General features: G+C 43.5%; 1 protein-coding gene across 2 annotated transcripts in view; it reads left to right on the forward strand.

The window, feature by feature from the left end:
- The window catches only part of CHD7 (chromodomain helicase DNA binding protein 7), a 146,169-nt gene extending 129,385 nt beyond the window's left edge, over positions 1 to 16,784 (forward strand). For both annotated transcript variants that reach the window (XM_077270544.1, XM_077270545.1), the window contains 17 exons: positions 6 to 205; positions 762 to 921; positions 3,681 to 3,770; positions 4,639 to 4,742; positions 6,971 to 7,100; positions 7,186 to 7,258; positions 7,404 to 7,461; positions 8,192 to 8,417; positions 8,500 to 8,708; positions 8,836 to 9,510; positions 10,577 to 10,737; positions 11,589 to 11,816; positions 13,940 to 14,383; positions 14,620 to 14,841; positions 15,034 to 15,174; positions 15,467 to 15,571; positions 15,755 to 16,784. In XM_077270544.1, the coding sequence (XP_077126659.1) occupies positions 6 to 205; positions 762 to 921; positions 3,681 to 3,770; positions 4,639 to 4,742; positions 6,971 to 7,100; positions 7,186 to 7,258; positions 7,404 to 7,461; positions 8,192 to 8,417; positions 8,500 to 8,708; positions 8,836 to 9,510; positions 10,577 to 10,737; positions 11,589 to 11,816; positions 13,940 to 14,383; positions 14,620 to 14,841; positions 15,034 to 15,174; positions 15,467 to 15,571; positions 15,755 to 16,654 (4,126 nt within the window). In that variant the 3' untranslated portion in view covers positions 16,655 to 16,784. The remainder of the gene's footprint in view (positions 1 to 5; positions 206 to 761; positions 922 to 3,680; positions 3,771 to 4,638; positions 4,743 to 6,970; positions 7,101 to 7,185; positions 7,259 to 7,403; positions 7,462 to 8,191; positions 8,418 to 8,499; positions 8,709 to 8,835; positions 9,511 to 10,576; positions 10,738 to 11,588; positions 11,817 to 13,939; positions 14,384 to 14,619; positions 14,842 to 15,033; positions 15,175 to 15,466; positions 15,572 to 15,754) is intronic.
- Positions 16,785 to 17,377: the final 593 nt, after the last annotated feature.

Here is a 17,377-nt window from a genome sequence, read left to right on the forward strand (position 1 = left end):
GGTAGGTGGGGCCGCTGGACGGATATTCTTTCCCACGGCCGCTTCAAGCGTCAGCTTTCCGAGCAAGATGTGGAAACCATCTGCCGTACCATTCTGGTCTACTGTCTGAACCATTACCGAGGGGATGAGAACATTAAAAGTTTCATCTGGGACCTCATTACACCAACAGAGGACGGGCAGACACGTGCTCTGGTGAACCACTCTGGTACGTTACACAAAGCGAGCGTTGTGTTCAGATGTGTTAACCCATTATGGCAACTTGTGTTTAAACCATTTATGAAAAGAAATGTAATAACTGTATTAAATCAAGACATTAATCAATATTTAAAAAAAAAAGAAAAATTAAAAATCATTGTGTTGCTTGGCTACAAGGCAGGCAGCCCATGAGTGACCACATCTAATCTGCATGCTATTTTGTACATCTAGTGTTTCATACATACAGATGAAGCGTTGGAGCTACTTATTCATGCCAGCCTGCAGCATCTCCTGTCCATACTGTGACCAATACTCTGCGTAGGATTGTTTTTCTCTCCTTAAATGTTGTATGCCTTGCTAGCAATGGCCAGAGAGCAATGGACTATACATTGCAATAGTTCCCCAACATTTTCTAGGCCTCTGCGTGATGTGAATATAGCTTTTATCCAATCACAACTGCAGCTTTTTTTTTTTTTGCAAGATAAGTTCTTTTCCTAGAGGAGTGCCCTATTATGTTCATGGAGAGCCGCACATTGTGCTGATTTTTTTATTTATTTTTTGCCTAGGTCTCTCTGCCCCAGTACCCAGAGGACGAAAAGGAAAGAAGGTGAAAAGCCAGAACGCCCAGCCTGTGCTCAAACATGCGGACTGGCTCCAGAGCTGTAATCCAGATGCCTTGTTTCAGGAGGATAGCTACAAAAAGCATCTGAAGCATCACTGTAACAAGTGAGTAGTGAATGTGGCTTTCTTCTAAGGTGTGACCACACACTGGAGGCACGCGGCAGTGATTCACACTCTGCACCGAACACTGACCTTTCTGTGGTCAAAGAAAAGCGCTCCTGTGATGGAGTGTGTGAAAACTCAGTGCATTGGTTTCACAGTTTTAGGTTTTATCTGTGTTTTTTTTTTTTTTAAGACTGCGGTGTACTGCTGCCTCAACCTTACTCAATTCTTGTGTCCTGGCTACATGGGGTTACAATGGTAATACAATTTTAAATGTGCACCCGATGTCATGACTTTACGACCCTCATTTACCAAACATGTAATAGGAAACCTGCCTTATTGGCCTTGGCAACCCATTCCTATATAGCTTCCACTTTGAGCTTTGGATTAAAATCGTGTTAGAAATGTGCTCCTAAAATACTGATATTTTATATTTTTTATTCTGAGGTTTTAATTTCATAGATCACTACTAAGTAAAGTGATTGCTGATGGAATCCCTGGTGCTTTAATTATGAAGAGGCATTATGGAATCTAAGTCTGGCTATACTCATCCAATTTGGGGGAAAATTAGCAGAAAATGGTTCAATTTCCCATCGCAAACAACCAAATTGCAGATCTTCTGTGTTAGAAAATGTCCATGTGATATTACCTTCCATTTCCAATATGCAATTTAGTGTCATTGTGATTTGCTGCATTGCATTTGCCGAAAGTGTCTGGATCTGAAGGACTGGTGGCCAAAGTGAATTCCATTTCTGAGAGTAAAAACTTCAGCGCTCGCACGTCCCACTGCTGTAACCTATAGCAGGTTGTGTAGGTGACATTTTTACGCTTATTTTGAGACGTATTGAGTACTGCAGCAAGGGCGTCCATCACCTCATTAACTTTAACAAGTATTGTCCAAAGGCCTGCCACCTGCCGAGAGATGACGTTTCAGATGAAGGCCCACGAATGGCTTCTGCTGCGCAATACCACCTAGTGAGCCGGCATAGATAAATGAGTCCGCCGTAACCCACAGACCTGCATTCAAGCAGAATCGCCTCAACATCTGGCTAACCACTAGTCTCTGAAATAATGCATCTAGCTATTAAGTATGTGGCCAGCAAGCACCAGACTCCAAGCGGTAGAGTCCCAATAACTGTGATTACCATATGTAGCAGGGAGTTGTTCCGGTCTTATAATGCTTCCAGTTTTTTTGTTTTTTTTCTAGGTTGTTTTTTTTTCTAAATGGAGAAATAGGTTTGTCACATAGTAAACTAGTGATGAGCGAATATACTCGTTACTCGAGATTTCTCATGCATGCTCGGAGGTCCTCCCGAGTATTTTTTTAGTGCTCGGAGATTTAGTTTTTCTTGCCGCAGCTGAATGATTTACATCTGTTAGCCAGCTTGATTACATGTGGGGATTCCCTAGCAACCAGGCAACCCCCACATGTACTTATGCTGGCTAACAGATGTAAATCATTCAGCTGCGGCAAGAAAAACTAAAAATCAGAGCACTAAAAAATACTCGGAGGACACCCAAGCGTGCTCGAGAAACCTCGAGTAACGAGTATATTCGCTCATCACTAATAGTAAACCCCAAGACTATTTTTTTTTTTTTTTTTAGATTTTATTTCCACTAAGACAAGCAGATTAGCCGAGATTCAAATTCAACAATTTTTGCAAATTTTGACAAGGAAATGTGATGATGTCCGAAGCCATGACAAGCCTACATACCTGGCAGGCGGCGTGGGCGGTGATCTGAGTATTTTTAACAGATTGCCACAGCTGGCCACCATTTTGCTGAATTCGCACACAGCAAATTGCAAAAAAAAAATTGTATTCAGGAGAATGTGATATCATGTAAAATTTGAGGAACATTAAATTCCGCTCCAATTTACTCTAATTTGTGCCACGATCTAAAACTTTGATCGGTTTGCGATTCATGGAGCTCCTGACGTCTCTGATCTCGCCCCTCCTCTCCCCTTGCATGTATTACGTCCCCCCGTGAACTTCATCTGACGCCTGGCAAGGGTGCACTGAATGAAGTTTAGTCTTGAGCGGCTTTGCTTGAAAGAACGCCTCAAGTTCACCTGCAAAGTGACATTGCCGTTTCCCCTGTGCGGCATATAGTTAAACCTTGGCAGGCTGTGCGGACTTCCTGCAAGGAGCGGGCTGCAAGTGGTTAGAGCTCTATAAAACTGGCTTTCTTACAGAAAACAAATAGTTATATAATCCGAAAAACCCACCATCCCATTGTGAGGGTTTATTGTTCAGTGGTTTAAAAAAAGACAGGAGGAAAAAAAAACAGATTATAGATCTCGTTTATCCTTGCAACTTCTGATGTGCTTCCAAAAATGGTATTAAGGCAGCAGCTGAGGAAATTTTATGAGATAATGAAGCAGAACAGTTACTGAAAGCCATCTGCTCAGTTGTTTACAAACTTGCTCCAGTACTTCAGAGGCAGCGGTGCAGTACGTGTCTGAACTTCACAAGCTGCACTAGGTAGGACTAAATGCAATGCGCCGGGGCTGGGCCCAGCCTGCTCCCTCCCTGTGCAGCGTGAGCGGTTGCCAGGCAGGCCCGTTGGAAGCCAGCAGAAAGCACCACACAGAGGTGATTATATGCCACCATCTGTCACGCTTCAAGCCTACCATACAGCATGGCTAATCAGCCTTGGCAGGATGATGGATGAACAGCAGCAGCTGCCAAAAGCCACTGTTGGCAAACAATTCTGAAGTTAAGAATTTCTCCCCTCACCCCCTCTCCTCGCCTCCTCTCCAGGGTCCTGCTGCGTGTCCGCATGCTGTACTATCTCAGGCAAGAAGTGATCGGGGACCAAGCTGACAGAATCTTAGAGGGTGCTGACTCAAGGTTAGTGAATGTACGGCTTGTCCTTGTCACAGAAGAGCAAGGTCTGTACCTGCTGCTACTAATTATGCTCCTACGCCTCCTCCATTCTTGATTTTTCCGTTAACCCTTTGCCGGCTGGGTCCTCTTTGCCTGCAAATTGGTGCAGTCAAATACTAGTGTATATTGCCTTTTGTGGGTGCCACAAATGGAGAAATGGGCTTGTCACAAGTATAAAGCTAGGGGGGTCATAGTTGGATCCTGCACTCAATATCAGAAATGAGTGACACTCTGGTCGGTACAGATTGGCAGGGATATGGGCGGCACACTGGCGACACTGTTTACCTTAGTGTCTTTTTACCACTGGATTAGGGATGGTTAATTGTGATCATTCTTATTCCCCCCACTAGCCCATCTACTTAAATGTTACTCCATTTTTTCCTTACTATACTTTTGACACTTTACTACTAATACTGATTTAACCTCCTTTTTTATTATCATTTTATTCACTATTATGTAGCGCCATTAATTCCACAGGGCTTTAGACATTATCCACACTTTCCCCATTGGGGCTCACAATCTAAATTCCCTCTCGGTATGTCTTTAGAGTGTGAGACGAAACCCACACAAACACAAGGAGAACATAAAAATTTCTTACAGATGTTTTCCTTGGTGGGATTTGAGGCCAGAAAGCCAACGCTGCAAAGCAACAGTGCTAACCACTGAGCCACCGTGCTTTTACCGACCTATTCCCCCCACTAGTCCATTTATGTGCGTCACTTTTCTCCCCTACTAAACTGTACAACACTTTACGCCTCATATTGATGTGACCTTTTTTGCTGTGTTTAACTAGTATCGTTATTGAAATTGAGGTATTTTGTGTCCTTTACAGTGAAGTAGACGTGTGGATACCAGAGCCGTTCCACGCAGAGGTTCCTACAGACTGGTGGGACAATGAAGCTGATAAGTCCCTTTTAATTGGCGTCTTCAAGCATGGTATGTCCTGGTTTAAGCTTCCATTGGCTCAGTCCTGGCTTACGGGTCTCTATAACTGCATGATGGACAAGTTGGGTCTTGATCTCTTTGAACATACATTGCAAGAAGTAGTAATAAGGAGAATCTCACTACTTCTTCTCTGTGGGTGGGAAAAAAGCTCGGCCTGGTATAAAAGTACTGAACGTGACAGCCTGTTATACTCTCCATTGAATTTATCACATTTTCCGCAGAGATAGCGGAAGCTCTGAAAAATACTCCACTTTTTTTTTGTGCGACGTCCAAAAGATGTGGGCGGGGAATGAAAATATTTAACTCTCATGTATAAATAAAGTAAATCCATATTTGTAGTAATAATGGCCGAGCGGCGCTATAGATCTCCATAAACTTAGCTTCTAGCATTGCTTTTCTTGCTAACTTTGCCAACCAGTGTCAAAGTGGATGGTGGGCTTAACCTCTGCTATTAATCTGTACAAGTGCCTCCTGGGCTTTGTTCCAAGCAATATTTCACAAATGTCAGCGCCGAGAACTCCCAGCTCCCTTGAGTGGGATGCAGCCTTGTTAACTTTGAAAGGCTTGGGGATGCAGAGCTGGCATGATATATACAGTGAGCGATTCCTGATTATAATCCCAATTCTCTGGAGGTCGCAGGCGTATTCTCAGCAGCATGGCCCGACTAAAGGGGAGAATGATGGCTTATAAAACCTTTCATGATTACAGTTTGGCTCCAGGCTCTACAGCAGTTAGGAGAAGTGTGTTGTAGTACAAATCCTAATTGAATTGTGCTGTTCTGCCTATGTACGGCCGCCTCGTGCTCCTCTCGTAAATGGGGGGCCTCAGCTGAGGCTAGTCAGATCTGAAATCATTCTCCTGCCGTGCACTGTTGGGATCTGCCATTTTCTATCTAGTCACTTCAGCCGGTTAGAAAAAAAGAAAACAAGTGTGTTAAAACCGTAGAGGGAACAGTGTCATCTTTCTGACACACATCACATGAAACCTAATAAGACAGGTTCGATGGCCTTTCATATAATCCACGTTGGCTGAGTGAGTGGGGAGGGAAGAAGAGCAGTTAAAAATGAAGGCCGGAGCTTGGCCGAACGAAGGCAAACAATGGATTAGAATAAAGGGTGGGCCATGCGAAGTAGACAATGCGAAAGAAATCATTAAAGGGAACCTGTCACCACGTTTTTGGAAGATGGGATAAAAATAGCGTTAAATAGGGGCAGAGGTGGGTGTTACATTAGTGTGTGTGTTATGCGTTTATTACCCACCTAAGTTGCCGAAATAACTTTGCAAAGTCTCCGTTTTCGCCTGTCAATCAGGCTGGTCAGGTCACATGGGCGTGGTGTCTTCACCCAGATTTGGCGTAGTTTTCCGTTGGTGGCGTAGTGGTGTGCGCATGCCCAAAGTCCGGAATCCTCTTCCAGGGGATTTAAAATAGCGCGGTGTTCGTTATTGCATTGGTGATCGGTGGGCGCGGCCATCTTCCTTTGGCCGCGCGTGCGCAGAAGCGGCGCTCTGCTGGCCGCGGCTTCAGGAAAATGGCCGCGGGATGCCGCGCGTGCGCAGATGGATATCGCACGGCCATTTTCCTGAAGCCGCGGCCAGCAGAGCGCCGCTTCTGCGCACGCGCGGCCAAAGGAAGATGGCCGCGCCCACCGATCACCAATGCAATAACGAACACCGCGCTATTTTAAATCCCCTGGAAGAGGATTCCGGACTTTGGGCATGCGCACACCACTACGCCACCAACGGAAAACTACGCCAAATCTGGGGGAAGACAACGCCCATGCGACCTGACCAGCCTGATTGACAGGCGAAAACGGAGACTTTGCAAAGTTATTTCGGCAACTTAGGTGGGTAATAAACGCATAACACACACACTAATGTAACGCCCACCTCTGCCCCTATTTAACGCTATTTTTATCCCATCTTCCAAAAACGTGGTGACAGGTTCCCTTTAACCTACTGTTCTCTTCCTGTTGTAGATGAAAATCAAATATATAGACCATGTTCTTCCTGTAATTGATGGCTACTTATTCCTTTTTCCTTTCTTTGTGTTACTATAATCTAGAAGTAATGGCTAAACCGCAGTTTAGATCAGGTGTAAAGCACTTGTATAAAAAGGCATAATACATCGGCCTTCCATACATCCGATGAAGTCTGAGGCTTTTTCATACTTTAATTTTTCCATTACGTAGTCTGAATTCTATACAATTATGCCTGTGTAGGGTACGAGAAGTACAATTCCATGCGGGCCGACTCGACTCTTTGTTTCCTGGAAAGAGTGGGAATGCCTGACGCTAAGGCAATTGCTGCGGAACAGAGGGGGACAGATATGCTGGCAGATGGCGGAGACGGGTATGTTACAGTTTAAGCAATATTTGTTCTCAATGTAAATGATGTCTTTGGTGGTGACACTTGTTTTAATTTCTTTCTTTGACAGTGGAGACTTTGACCGAGAGGATGAAGATCCAGAATACAAGCCCACGAGGCTTCAGTTTAAAGATGACATTGATGTAAGGACAGATAGTTACTTCTCGACACATGGATTTTTTTTGGAACACAATTGTTAAATATTTTGACAACTTAGGCAGAAAGTCACAAGCAGACTCTCTGTAAAAGCGATCATAACAGTGCTTTTTTTTTTTTTTTTGCATTTAGGAGTTTGCCAACTCTCCCTTAGAGGATAAGGAAGAATGCATGGACGTGGACATGCAAGGTAGGAAATCCCCATTTTGTAGTGGTGTCATACCTGTTTAAAGATTCCTAGTTTTTAAGGTTGATGGTAGACTTATTTCCATCCTGATCAACCTATAACCTAACATGTTGATCCAGAAGAAGGCAAAAACCCCATGAGGCAGACACTAATAGTCCCATATTAGGGGAAAAATTCCTTCTTGACTCCATACTTCTATTAGTCTCTAGTTCCTTGGATCATTGCCCCTTCACATTATCTAGTACCCATAACCTGTAATATTATATTTTTCAAGAAAGGCCTTTGTAAATTTTTGTAGTGAATCAAACATTACATCATATGGCAGAGAGTTCCATCGTCTCACTGCTCTTACAGTAAGGAATCTGTAATTATGATTAGACCTCTCTTTTCTAGACATAGAAGATGCCCTCTTGTCCCTGTTGCAGGCCTAGGTGACCAATATCCATACTAGTTGTTACATCTTTACTAGTTGCATATGTGAGGTCAAACTCCCAACTTACTGCAATATTGTGCCATTCTTTTAGTTTAAAGTTTATGTAATTGAATTAGTCTTTTTTAGCTCTATGTCTACGTTCACAGATGTGATTCAGCCATAAATGATTCATGTAGTTTGAAGTTGATCTGATGGTCCAAATGCGCCTTGATAGGCTCAACATGTTGAATGCTTTGGGGCTAAATGTGACTCAATAACTGTAGGAACCGTAAAGGTTAATGCAACCTGTTGATCTTGCAGAAAAGAGTGGTGAAGGCAGTGCAGAGGGCAAACTATACTGGCCTCATACCTCCGCTCTCACTACTCGCCTCCGGCGGCTCATCACTGCCTATCAACGCAGCTACAAGCGACAACAAATGAGGCAAGAAGCACAAATGAAGACGGATCGCAGAAGGAGACGGCCTCGGGAAGAAGTAAGGGCCCTGGAAGCAGAGAGGGAAGCAATTATCACCGAGCGAAGGCAAAAGTGAGTCCTTACACCTTTGTAGATCTTTTTTTTAGTTTCATTGCGAACGGATAAATACTAACACTGCTTCTATTTTGTGAAGGTGGACGAGACGGGAAGAGGCTGACTTTTATAGAGTAGTCTCTACGTTTGGAGTGATTGTTGACACAGCTAAGCAGAAATTTGACTGGAACCAGTTTAGAGCCTTTGCTCGCTTAGATAAGAAATCTGATGAGAGTTTGGAGAAGTATTTCAACTGCTTTGTGGCAATGTGCAGACGAGTGTGTCGCATGTCCAGTAAGCCTGAAGATGGTATGTAACATAGTTGTATAATTTGGGAACGGTGACGTTTCACAGCTTTACCTTATGATCTTTAGTCTTTTGTTGTTGTGTTTTTTCTTTTTTTTTTTTTTTACAAATTTTGTCTTTCTGTTGACAGATTTTTGTGATCTTTCTATGATGATTGAGCCTATAACTGAGGAACGCGCTTCTAGAACACTTTACCGCATTGAACTTCTGCGCAAAATAAGGGAACAGGTTCTTCATCACCCCCAGTTGCATGATCGGCTTAAGTTATGTCAGCCAAGCCTTGACTTACCAGAGTGGTGGGAATGTGGCAAAAATGACAGAGATTTGCTGATTGGGGCTGCAAAGCATGGCGTTAGTAGGACGGACTATCATATCCTCAATGATCCAGAGCTCTCTTTTCTGGAGGCACATAGGAATTTTGCTCAAAACCGAGGCAATGCACATCCCAACATGCCCATCCTTTTACCACCTGGATCTAGTTATAGTGATACACCACCCATAATGCCCTCCACTCCAGTGCGGGATGAGAAAGCTGGAGAGCTGGAGGAGGTAAAGTCCGAAAAGACTGAAGATGCTGAAGTAAAAGAAGAAGCTGAGGTTAAAGAAGAGGAGCCAGTGGAGTCTGAGGAGAAGCCTTTGAAGCAGGAAAATGAATCTGAACCTGTCCCCGTTAAAGATGAAATTAAGGATGGAGATCTGATACCAGATGTGGACCCAAAATCCAATTCTGAGAAGGGTTCTGAAGAAGATGATGAAAAATTGGATGATGACGATGACAAATCCGAGGAGTCCTCTCAAGCTGAAGGTACATCTGAAGTTTCATCATTTCTTTTCTTGGTTTGGAATACTGTCCTTTTGGAAGCTACATTGATCCCATGATAGTTTAGCAGTCTACTTTATCTACTTGCATTTTTTAGCTGCAGTGATCCATCAGCTTGCCATTGCCAGTAATAAAAAGTGGCAGGAATTAGAATTCCTAATGAATTTCTAGAGTTTACCTGCTCTTTAATTTCTTAAAGACTCTCTCTTCTCAAAGTCCTTTTGTAAAGGACAATAAAATTAAACTTGCGTGATTGTTCCTTTATTTTAAATAACAAAAAAATGCTGTGTTGGAAAAGCAGACTGAATGGATTGGCCAGGATTAGAAAAACATGGTAATTTTCTATAAAAAACAAAACAAAACACAAAACTGGCATGCTTTACTCACTGTTGCTGGGTACACAGCTGTGTTTCCGCCACTGGCCTGGGTGTCTGATATTGGCGGCAGCACTGATATTGTGTCGGCAGTGTGGCAGCCAATCAGAGAGCTTAACGGCTCTCGGTGGGAGGTTCCGTCTACACGGGCAGAGCCGCTGAGCTCACTGACTGCTTTGATAGTGCTGTAGAGAATACCAGGCACCAGGAGCAGTCGCGGGGACTCGACACTGAACCCAGACAAAGTATGGTTTATTTAATTTCTTTTAATAGCTAGCCGCACCCAGGGATCAAGATTTTTTTTAAAGGAGACATCCCCTTTAATGTGTCTACAGACTGTGTAGTATGGCAGCTCAGTCCATTTTAAGTGTAAATTGGCTGTATTGTAAAGTGGTAAGTTATTGTAGAATTTAGCCATTTTGGGGGCATGTCCAACCAATTTTGTTGCACCCGGTCTATAGCCACTATAGAGTTTTCGGATGAGGGTGCTTTCACACTGTGTTCAGTGACCCCGTCGGGAAAACTGGATTCGGCCGTATGCGCTGACTGGGCCATAGACTATAAGGGTGCAGATAGAGCAAACGTGCGCTCTGACGGTTGTGTGGCCACTTGTGGGCTCTTATTTTACATATATACATTTTTTTCCCTCTATATTTATTAATTTGTTATTGTTTCAGCTGGAATAACGTCCCAAGATAAAAACTTTGATGAAGAAAGCAACGCGTCCTTGAGTACAGCAAGGGACGAAACTCGCGATGCTTTTTACTTGGAAGACTGCGATCAGTCTGGACTTCATATGCTTCGCGAGAGGACATTTTCCTTTTCTTTCTGGCCCAAGGTATATGGCAGTTTGGAGTATACAATATACTCTTTAGTAAATGGCTGTGATGTGCTCGCTGTATGTTTTAGATTATAATAAGGCAAAAAAGCTTCCTAATCACCATGACATGGCCATCTGGTTATAAAAACAAGACACTAATAGGCTTATTCCTGTGGAAAGGAGGCGGTTTGCAGCAGCTGTTGTGCTCTGGTTGTGGTCTTTAAGCAGTGTCTCGGTTTTGGGAGGTTTTGCTTAAATTGCTTAAAAAAAACTACACTATGGAGACATGATAATGGGCCCTGCACAGTAACTGTTGCGTATGTGTATGTGCATTTTCGTGTGAAGCCACTTAGACATTTGGGAGGTGGGGGTTTAAAATAAAAGATTTTTTCATTTCTAAATTGAGGGCTATGTTGTGGAGCAAGTTAAGTTTTCGAGGATTCTGAGGAAGGTTTTCTAATGCTGAACTTTATTAGTAGTGACGCTAATGAGGATCCACTCAGAAAGGAAGGCCGGCGTTTCTCAGAGTGCTAGATACTGGAAGCAGATGTTTCTTTCTTTGCTCACCAGCTGATGATTCTAAGAAACAATGCGCTACAGCCTGAAACAGTAGGAGTTCGGCGTATATGCAGACACTGCCTACGATTTTACCCCCCACAGTAACTTTTCTTTTGTCTCCAGAATACACAAGGCTAAAAGGGCTTCTTAAACTCACACGGGTTAAATGAATGGTAACAAAAAAAAGTAGTAAAAAAAAGCTTTTCTGAGAAATTGGCAGGAATCACTTTATTGTAAAAAAACGAAAAGAGCGAGTGCAACTTATTTTGTTAATTTCTTCTGTCATTTGTGCTTTTCTTGGTATAATACAGGATCGTGTGATGATCAATCGATTAGACCACATCTGTGAGACTGTACTGAAAGGAAAGTGGCCAGTAAATAGGCGGCAGATGTTTGAGTTCCCGGGGCTCATCCCCGGCTACACACCAACTGCCGTGGACAGCCCGCTGCAGAAGAGAAGCTTCGCTGAGCTCTCCATGGTGGCCCAGGGCAACTTCAGTGGAAGTGAAGATATCAGTGCTTCACCACAACTGTCTCAGGCAAGTTCTGTCGCTGGTGATGTAGTGCATGGTCTGCATTTTTGTTTTTTTCCTGGAACGTTACCTTTTTTTTTTTTTTTTTTTCATAAAAAATGTAATTTATTCATTGTGCTTTTTCTCACCGGGGGGGGGGGGGGGGGGAGACGCGGTCTGGTCCGATGGGTGTCGCAGGTCCGGGTCCGGCACCTCCCATCTTCTTGTGATGACGCCCTCCTGCTTCTTCATGGCTCCCCGGCATCGTGCTCCTGCGCAGGTGTACTTATCTGAGTAAAGTACTACAGTGCGCAGGCGCCGGGAAAGGTCAGAGAGGCCCAGTGCCTGCGCACTGCAGGAATTTACTCTGCCCTCAACAGGGCAGAGAAGTACACCTGCGCAGGAGCGCCGATGCCAGGGAGTGATGAAGCAGGGGGGCGGCGTCGCAAGTAGATGGGAGGTGCCGAACCCGGACCTGCGACACCCATCGGACCGCCCCACGGGTGAGTATAAAGGCCCCGTCTCACTAAGCGATTTACCAACGATCACGACCAGCGATACGACCTGGCCGTGATCGTTGGTAAGTCGCTGTGTGGTCGCTGGGGAGCTGTCACACAGACAGCTCTCCCCAGCGACCAACGATCAGGGGAACGACTTCGGCATCGTTGAAACTGTCTTCAACGATGCCGAAGTCCCCCTGCAGCACCCGGGTAACCAGGGTAAACATCGGGTTACTAAGCGCAGGGCCGCGCTTAGTAACCCGATGTTTACCCTGGTTACCAGCGTAAATGTAAAAAAAACAAACAGTACATACTCGCCTTTCGGTGTCCAGGTCCCTTGCCGTCTGCTTCCTGCTCTGACTGAGCCGCCGTACACTGAGAGCAGAGCGCAGCGGTGACGTCACTGCTGTGCTCTCACTTCTCACTGTACGGCCGGCAGTCAGTGAGAGCAGGAAGCAGACGGCAAGGGACCTGACGGACATCAGAAGGCGAGTATGTACTGTTTGTTTTTTTTACATTTACGCTGGTGACCAGGGTAAACATCGGGTTACTAAGCGCGGCCCTGCGCTTAGTAACCCGATGTTTACCCTGGTTACCAGTGAAGACATCGCTGGATCGGTGTCACACACACCGATTCAGCGATGTCAGCGGGACCTCAACGACCAAAAAAAGGTCCAGGCCATTCCGACACGACCAGCGATCTCGCAGCAGGGGCCTGATCGCTGGTACGTGTCACACATAGCGAGATCGCTATGGAGGTCGCTGTTGCGTCACAAAACTTGTGACTCAGCAGCGATCTCGCTAGCGATCTCGCTATGTGAGACGGGGCCTTAATATAACTTATTTTTCTTCACTTGTAGGTCGGACCGGGGGCTTATCTACAGCGTTATAGAGTGCTGTAGATAAGCCCTGAAAGGCAGTGGCCGCATCTTATAGCGGCAACATTTTTAATCATTTTTTTTTTTCATTCAGTCTCATTGCCACTGATGTATAAAATCCATACTCTAGCCATGCCGTCTACCTTAGCAAACATTTGCAAAAATATAGGTCCTTCTAAAGAGTCCTTCACTGAAAACCAGCGTGGTTCTAATGGGATGCCACCATTGCCCTTCAAATCGCCTGTGAGTGATAATATTAAAATATGGACGGGTTTAGGAACCGCACATACTTGGTCACAGAGTCAGACCATGAAGTTCACAAAGAGTCAGACCACGCAAAGTTACAGAGCAGGATTGCTGAGGTGCACAGTGAATAAATGTCACCCAAGCTCTGCTGACTCCATAAGTGCAGAATCAAAACTTCCTCTGGCATTAACAAAAACTATATACCGGGATCTTCATGTCACAGGTTTTCGTGAGTGACCAGCGGCATGCAAGCCTTACATCACCAAGCACAATATCAAGTAACCGATGGAGTGGTGTAAAGCCACCATTACTGGACTCTGATGTATGGGAAACATGTTCTGTAGAGTGACAAATTATCCTTTTTTGTATATAGAATGGGAGGTCATAAAAGCTTCTGTAAGTGTTCCTATCGTATGTTCATGGACCATCATATTTCATAATCCTACAATATTGTTTTATTTTGTGAATGTTCTCCCCTGTAAGGTTTTTATTTTTGTAATATTAACAGTCCTCTGTCTATTTCCAGGATGCTGCATTGACCCTGTCTGTGCCACGTCAGCGCAGGCGGAGAAGAAGGAAAGTTGAGGTTGAAGCAGAAAGGGCTGCCAAGAGGAGAAACCTTATGGAGATGGTGGCTCAACTGCGTGGATCTCAAGTGGGGGCAGAAAATGGACAAGAAAGTGTTGTGGATTTATCAAATGCCTCAAGAGAGGCAACAAGTTCTACCTCAAATTTTGCATCTCTTACTCCTAAGTTTATCTTGCCTAATTCATCTACCCCTGTCCCTGATGCCTTCAAAACTCAAATGGAGCGACTGCAGGCAGGTCTTTCTTGCACACCGACCAGGCATCTTCTCAATGGTTCTTTAATAGACGGAGAACCTCCAATGAAGAGAAGAAGGGGAAGGAGGAAAAATGTGGAAGGTCTCGATCTTTTGTTTATGAGCAACAAGAGGAGTTCATTATCTGCGGTAAGGGAACATGACAATACTACAGATATTCTTAAAGTTAACAGGCCAGCTGGGGTGGCTAATTGCTTTCTTTAAAAAAAATAAATCATTTTAAATGTTTTTGAATTTGTTATAAGGAGCAAGATATATGTTCTTAACAAGCAAAAATATTGCATTTACAAAAACAAATTGCAAACATTTTTTAAAAAGTGAGAATTCATTTATTTGTTAAAATGAACATAATTTTACCTCTGAAGGAGGATACTGACGTGACCAAAGCATACGAGGAAGATATTGAAACACCACCAGCCAGAAACATTCCATCTCCCGGGCAGCTGGAGCCAGAAACCCGGATCCCGGTTATTAACTTGGAGGATGGGACCAGACTAGTGGGGGAAGATGCGCCCAAAAATAAAGATTTGGTTGAATGGTTGAAATTGCATCCTACGTACACAGTTGATATGCCAAGTTATGTACCAGTAAGTAGGACAAATCAGCATTTCATAAAGTATAGCTGGAAAATTGCATATTTTTCCCACTTTATATAGACACGTGTGTGTGTGTGTGTGTGTGTGTGTGTGTGTGTGTGTGTGTGTGTGTGTGTGTGTATGTATATATTATTTATTTATTTTGTATTTATATATTTTTGGTATTTTAATTGTCTTTAACAGAAGAGCACAGAGATGTTGTTCTCCCCATTTCAAAAGCCTAAGCAGAAACGTCATCGATGTCGGAATCCTAACAAACTGGATATTAATACATTAACCGGAGATGAGCGAGTGCCTGTAGTCAACAAACGAAATGGAAAGAAGGTAATGACCATTGAAAAAAGTACAATTAGTCTACTAGTGCTTCACACGGGATGTTTTCTCATTCTTAACTGAGCAATAGAAACATTTTCTCATAAAAATGTGGTTTATATTTCCACCGGAACACTTAATTGAAGGGATTGGGGCTCAATGGACGTCACTACTCCCATGAAGGGTCTGTCCTTACTTGGTTAAAATGGTTGAAAAATGTCAAATTTCCATCAAGTTCAACTGTAAAAAGCGAAACCTGTTTTGTTATTGGCTATAATGTATGTTTCACTCTTGTGCATTACAGATGGGCGGTGCAATGGCTCCTCCTATGCGGGATCTTCCTCGCTGGTTAGAAGAGAACCCGGAGTTTGCTGTAGCTCCAGACTGGACAGACATTGTTAAGCAGTCTGTAAGTACCTCATTTTTAACAAGCTTTTTGTTATGGGCTGCTAAATTGTGAGCTTTCAGAACCATGATATCTTGCAATCTTCTTGTAGAAGTATTGGAGTTGGAGGTAGACATTGTGTTTAGAGTTGTAGTACTTCTTGCATTCTTTTTTTTTCGTTAGTAATTGCAAGCATTTTTATTTTAGGGATTTGTACCGGAATCGATGTTCAACAGACTTCTGACTGGACCTGTTGTAAGGGAAGAGGGAGCTAGCCGAAGAGGTAGAAGGCCAAAAAGTGAAATTGCCAAAGCTGCTGCAGCAGCTGCTGCTGCAGCTGCAGCAGCGACTACGTCTGGAATAAATCCGTTGCTGATGAATAGTCTGTTTGCTGGAATGGATCTTGCCAGTCTTCAGAATCTTCAGAATTTTCAGTCTCTCCAACTCGCTGGTCTTATGGGGTTCCCTTCAGGTCTCGCAACAGCTGCTGCAGCTGGAGGCGATTCTAAAAACCCTGCCGCAATGCTGCCTCTGATGCTGCCGGGCATGGCAGGGCTGCCCAACATGTTTGGGCTTGGTGGACTTCTAAATAACCCCTTAGCAGCTAGTAGTGGTAATTCTACTACTGCTTCCAGTCAAGGAGAAACTGAAGATGGCACTTCAAAGTCTGATGAGAAGAAGGCAGAAACCGATGAGGACGGCAAAGATACTGAGAAAACTACAGATACTGTTAATGCTACTGACTCTGGCGCTGCTGCTGCTACTACCACCACAGCTGGGTTAACTGCAAATCATCTGGCCTTCAGTCCTTTCCTACTGTCCACCATGGCTCCAGGCCTGTTCTACCCATCCATGTTTCTACCTCCAGGGCTTGGAGGATTGACATTGCCTGGTTTCCCATCACTAGCTGGACTACAGAGTGCTGTAAGCTCTAGTGAAGAAAAGGCCACTGACAAAGGGGAAGCAGAGAGTCGGGAAGCCAGTGATGCAGAGGAGAACCTGGACAAAACTGTAGATTCATCCGTTTTGGAAGATGAAACCGCACATGGAGAAGAAATGGACTCGCCCAGCGCCGGAGATGAAAATGACAAGGACAACGATGAATAATCGTCTCAGTTACAGTGTTCTAAATTTTTTTTTTTTTTCAAGTGGTAGTCCTACTGTTTACACTCACAGTAAATGTCCATAACTAGTTTTTATAAGCTGTTCTGTAAGATAGTGTAGCAAAAAAAAAAAAAAAAAAAAAAAATCCAAGTCATGTCACACGGATGTGTCAAAAAGGTATTTTGGTCATTAAGTATTGTGCAGTGCATTATTTATAATTTGTTTTGGAGGACAGATTTTTTTTTTCTAAAGGAAATTTACATAATGCGCTGCAGCGATTTATTTTTGTTATTATTTTTTTACCGTTGGTATTATAAAAAGCAGCGACTTTTTTTTTTGGAATAATGGTGCAACTCGAAGGACAGGCTGCTTAAGGAATTATGAAGTTATTTATCTTTTTTCGTTTGTCTTTTTTATTTTTATTTTGCTGTGAAGGTCAAGATGAATTTCTTACATATCATTACCTTTTTTGACTGTATATGAGGGTTCCACACACAAAACCGTTTCCGACAATCTCCATGATGTAGTGACGTCTCTGTCTAGAGGCACAGCAATACAAGGCAGCTGTTGAATGTGAAAAGTATCCTATTCATTATTTTTTTTTTCATTTTTTTTAACACACACACACACTGCTAAAGTCGTTAGAGGACAAAACTACAGTTAAATCGTCTCATGAATTTTATAATGCACTGGTTTAAGCATAAAATTAAAATCAGGTACCTTTTT

The sequence above is a fragment of the Ranitomeya variabilis genome, chromosome 6 (assembly GCF_051348905.1).
Source record: "Ranitomeya variabilis isolate aRanVar5 chromosome 6, aRanVar5.hap1, whole genome shotgun sequence".
NCBI classification, from domain to species: domain Eukaryota; kingdom Metazoa; phylum Chordata; class Amphibia; order Anura; family Dendrobatidae; genus Ranitomeya; species Ranitomeya variabilis.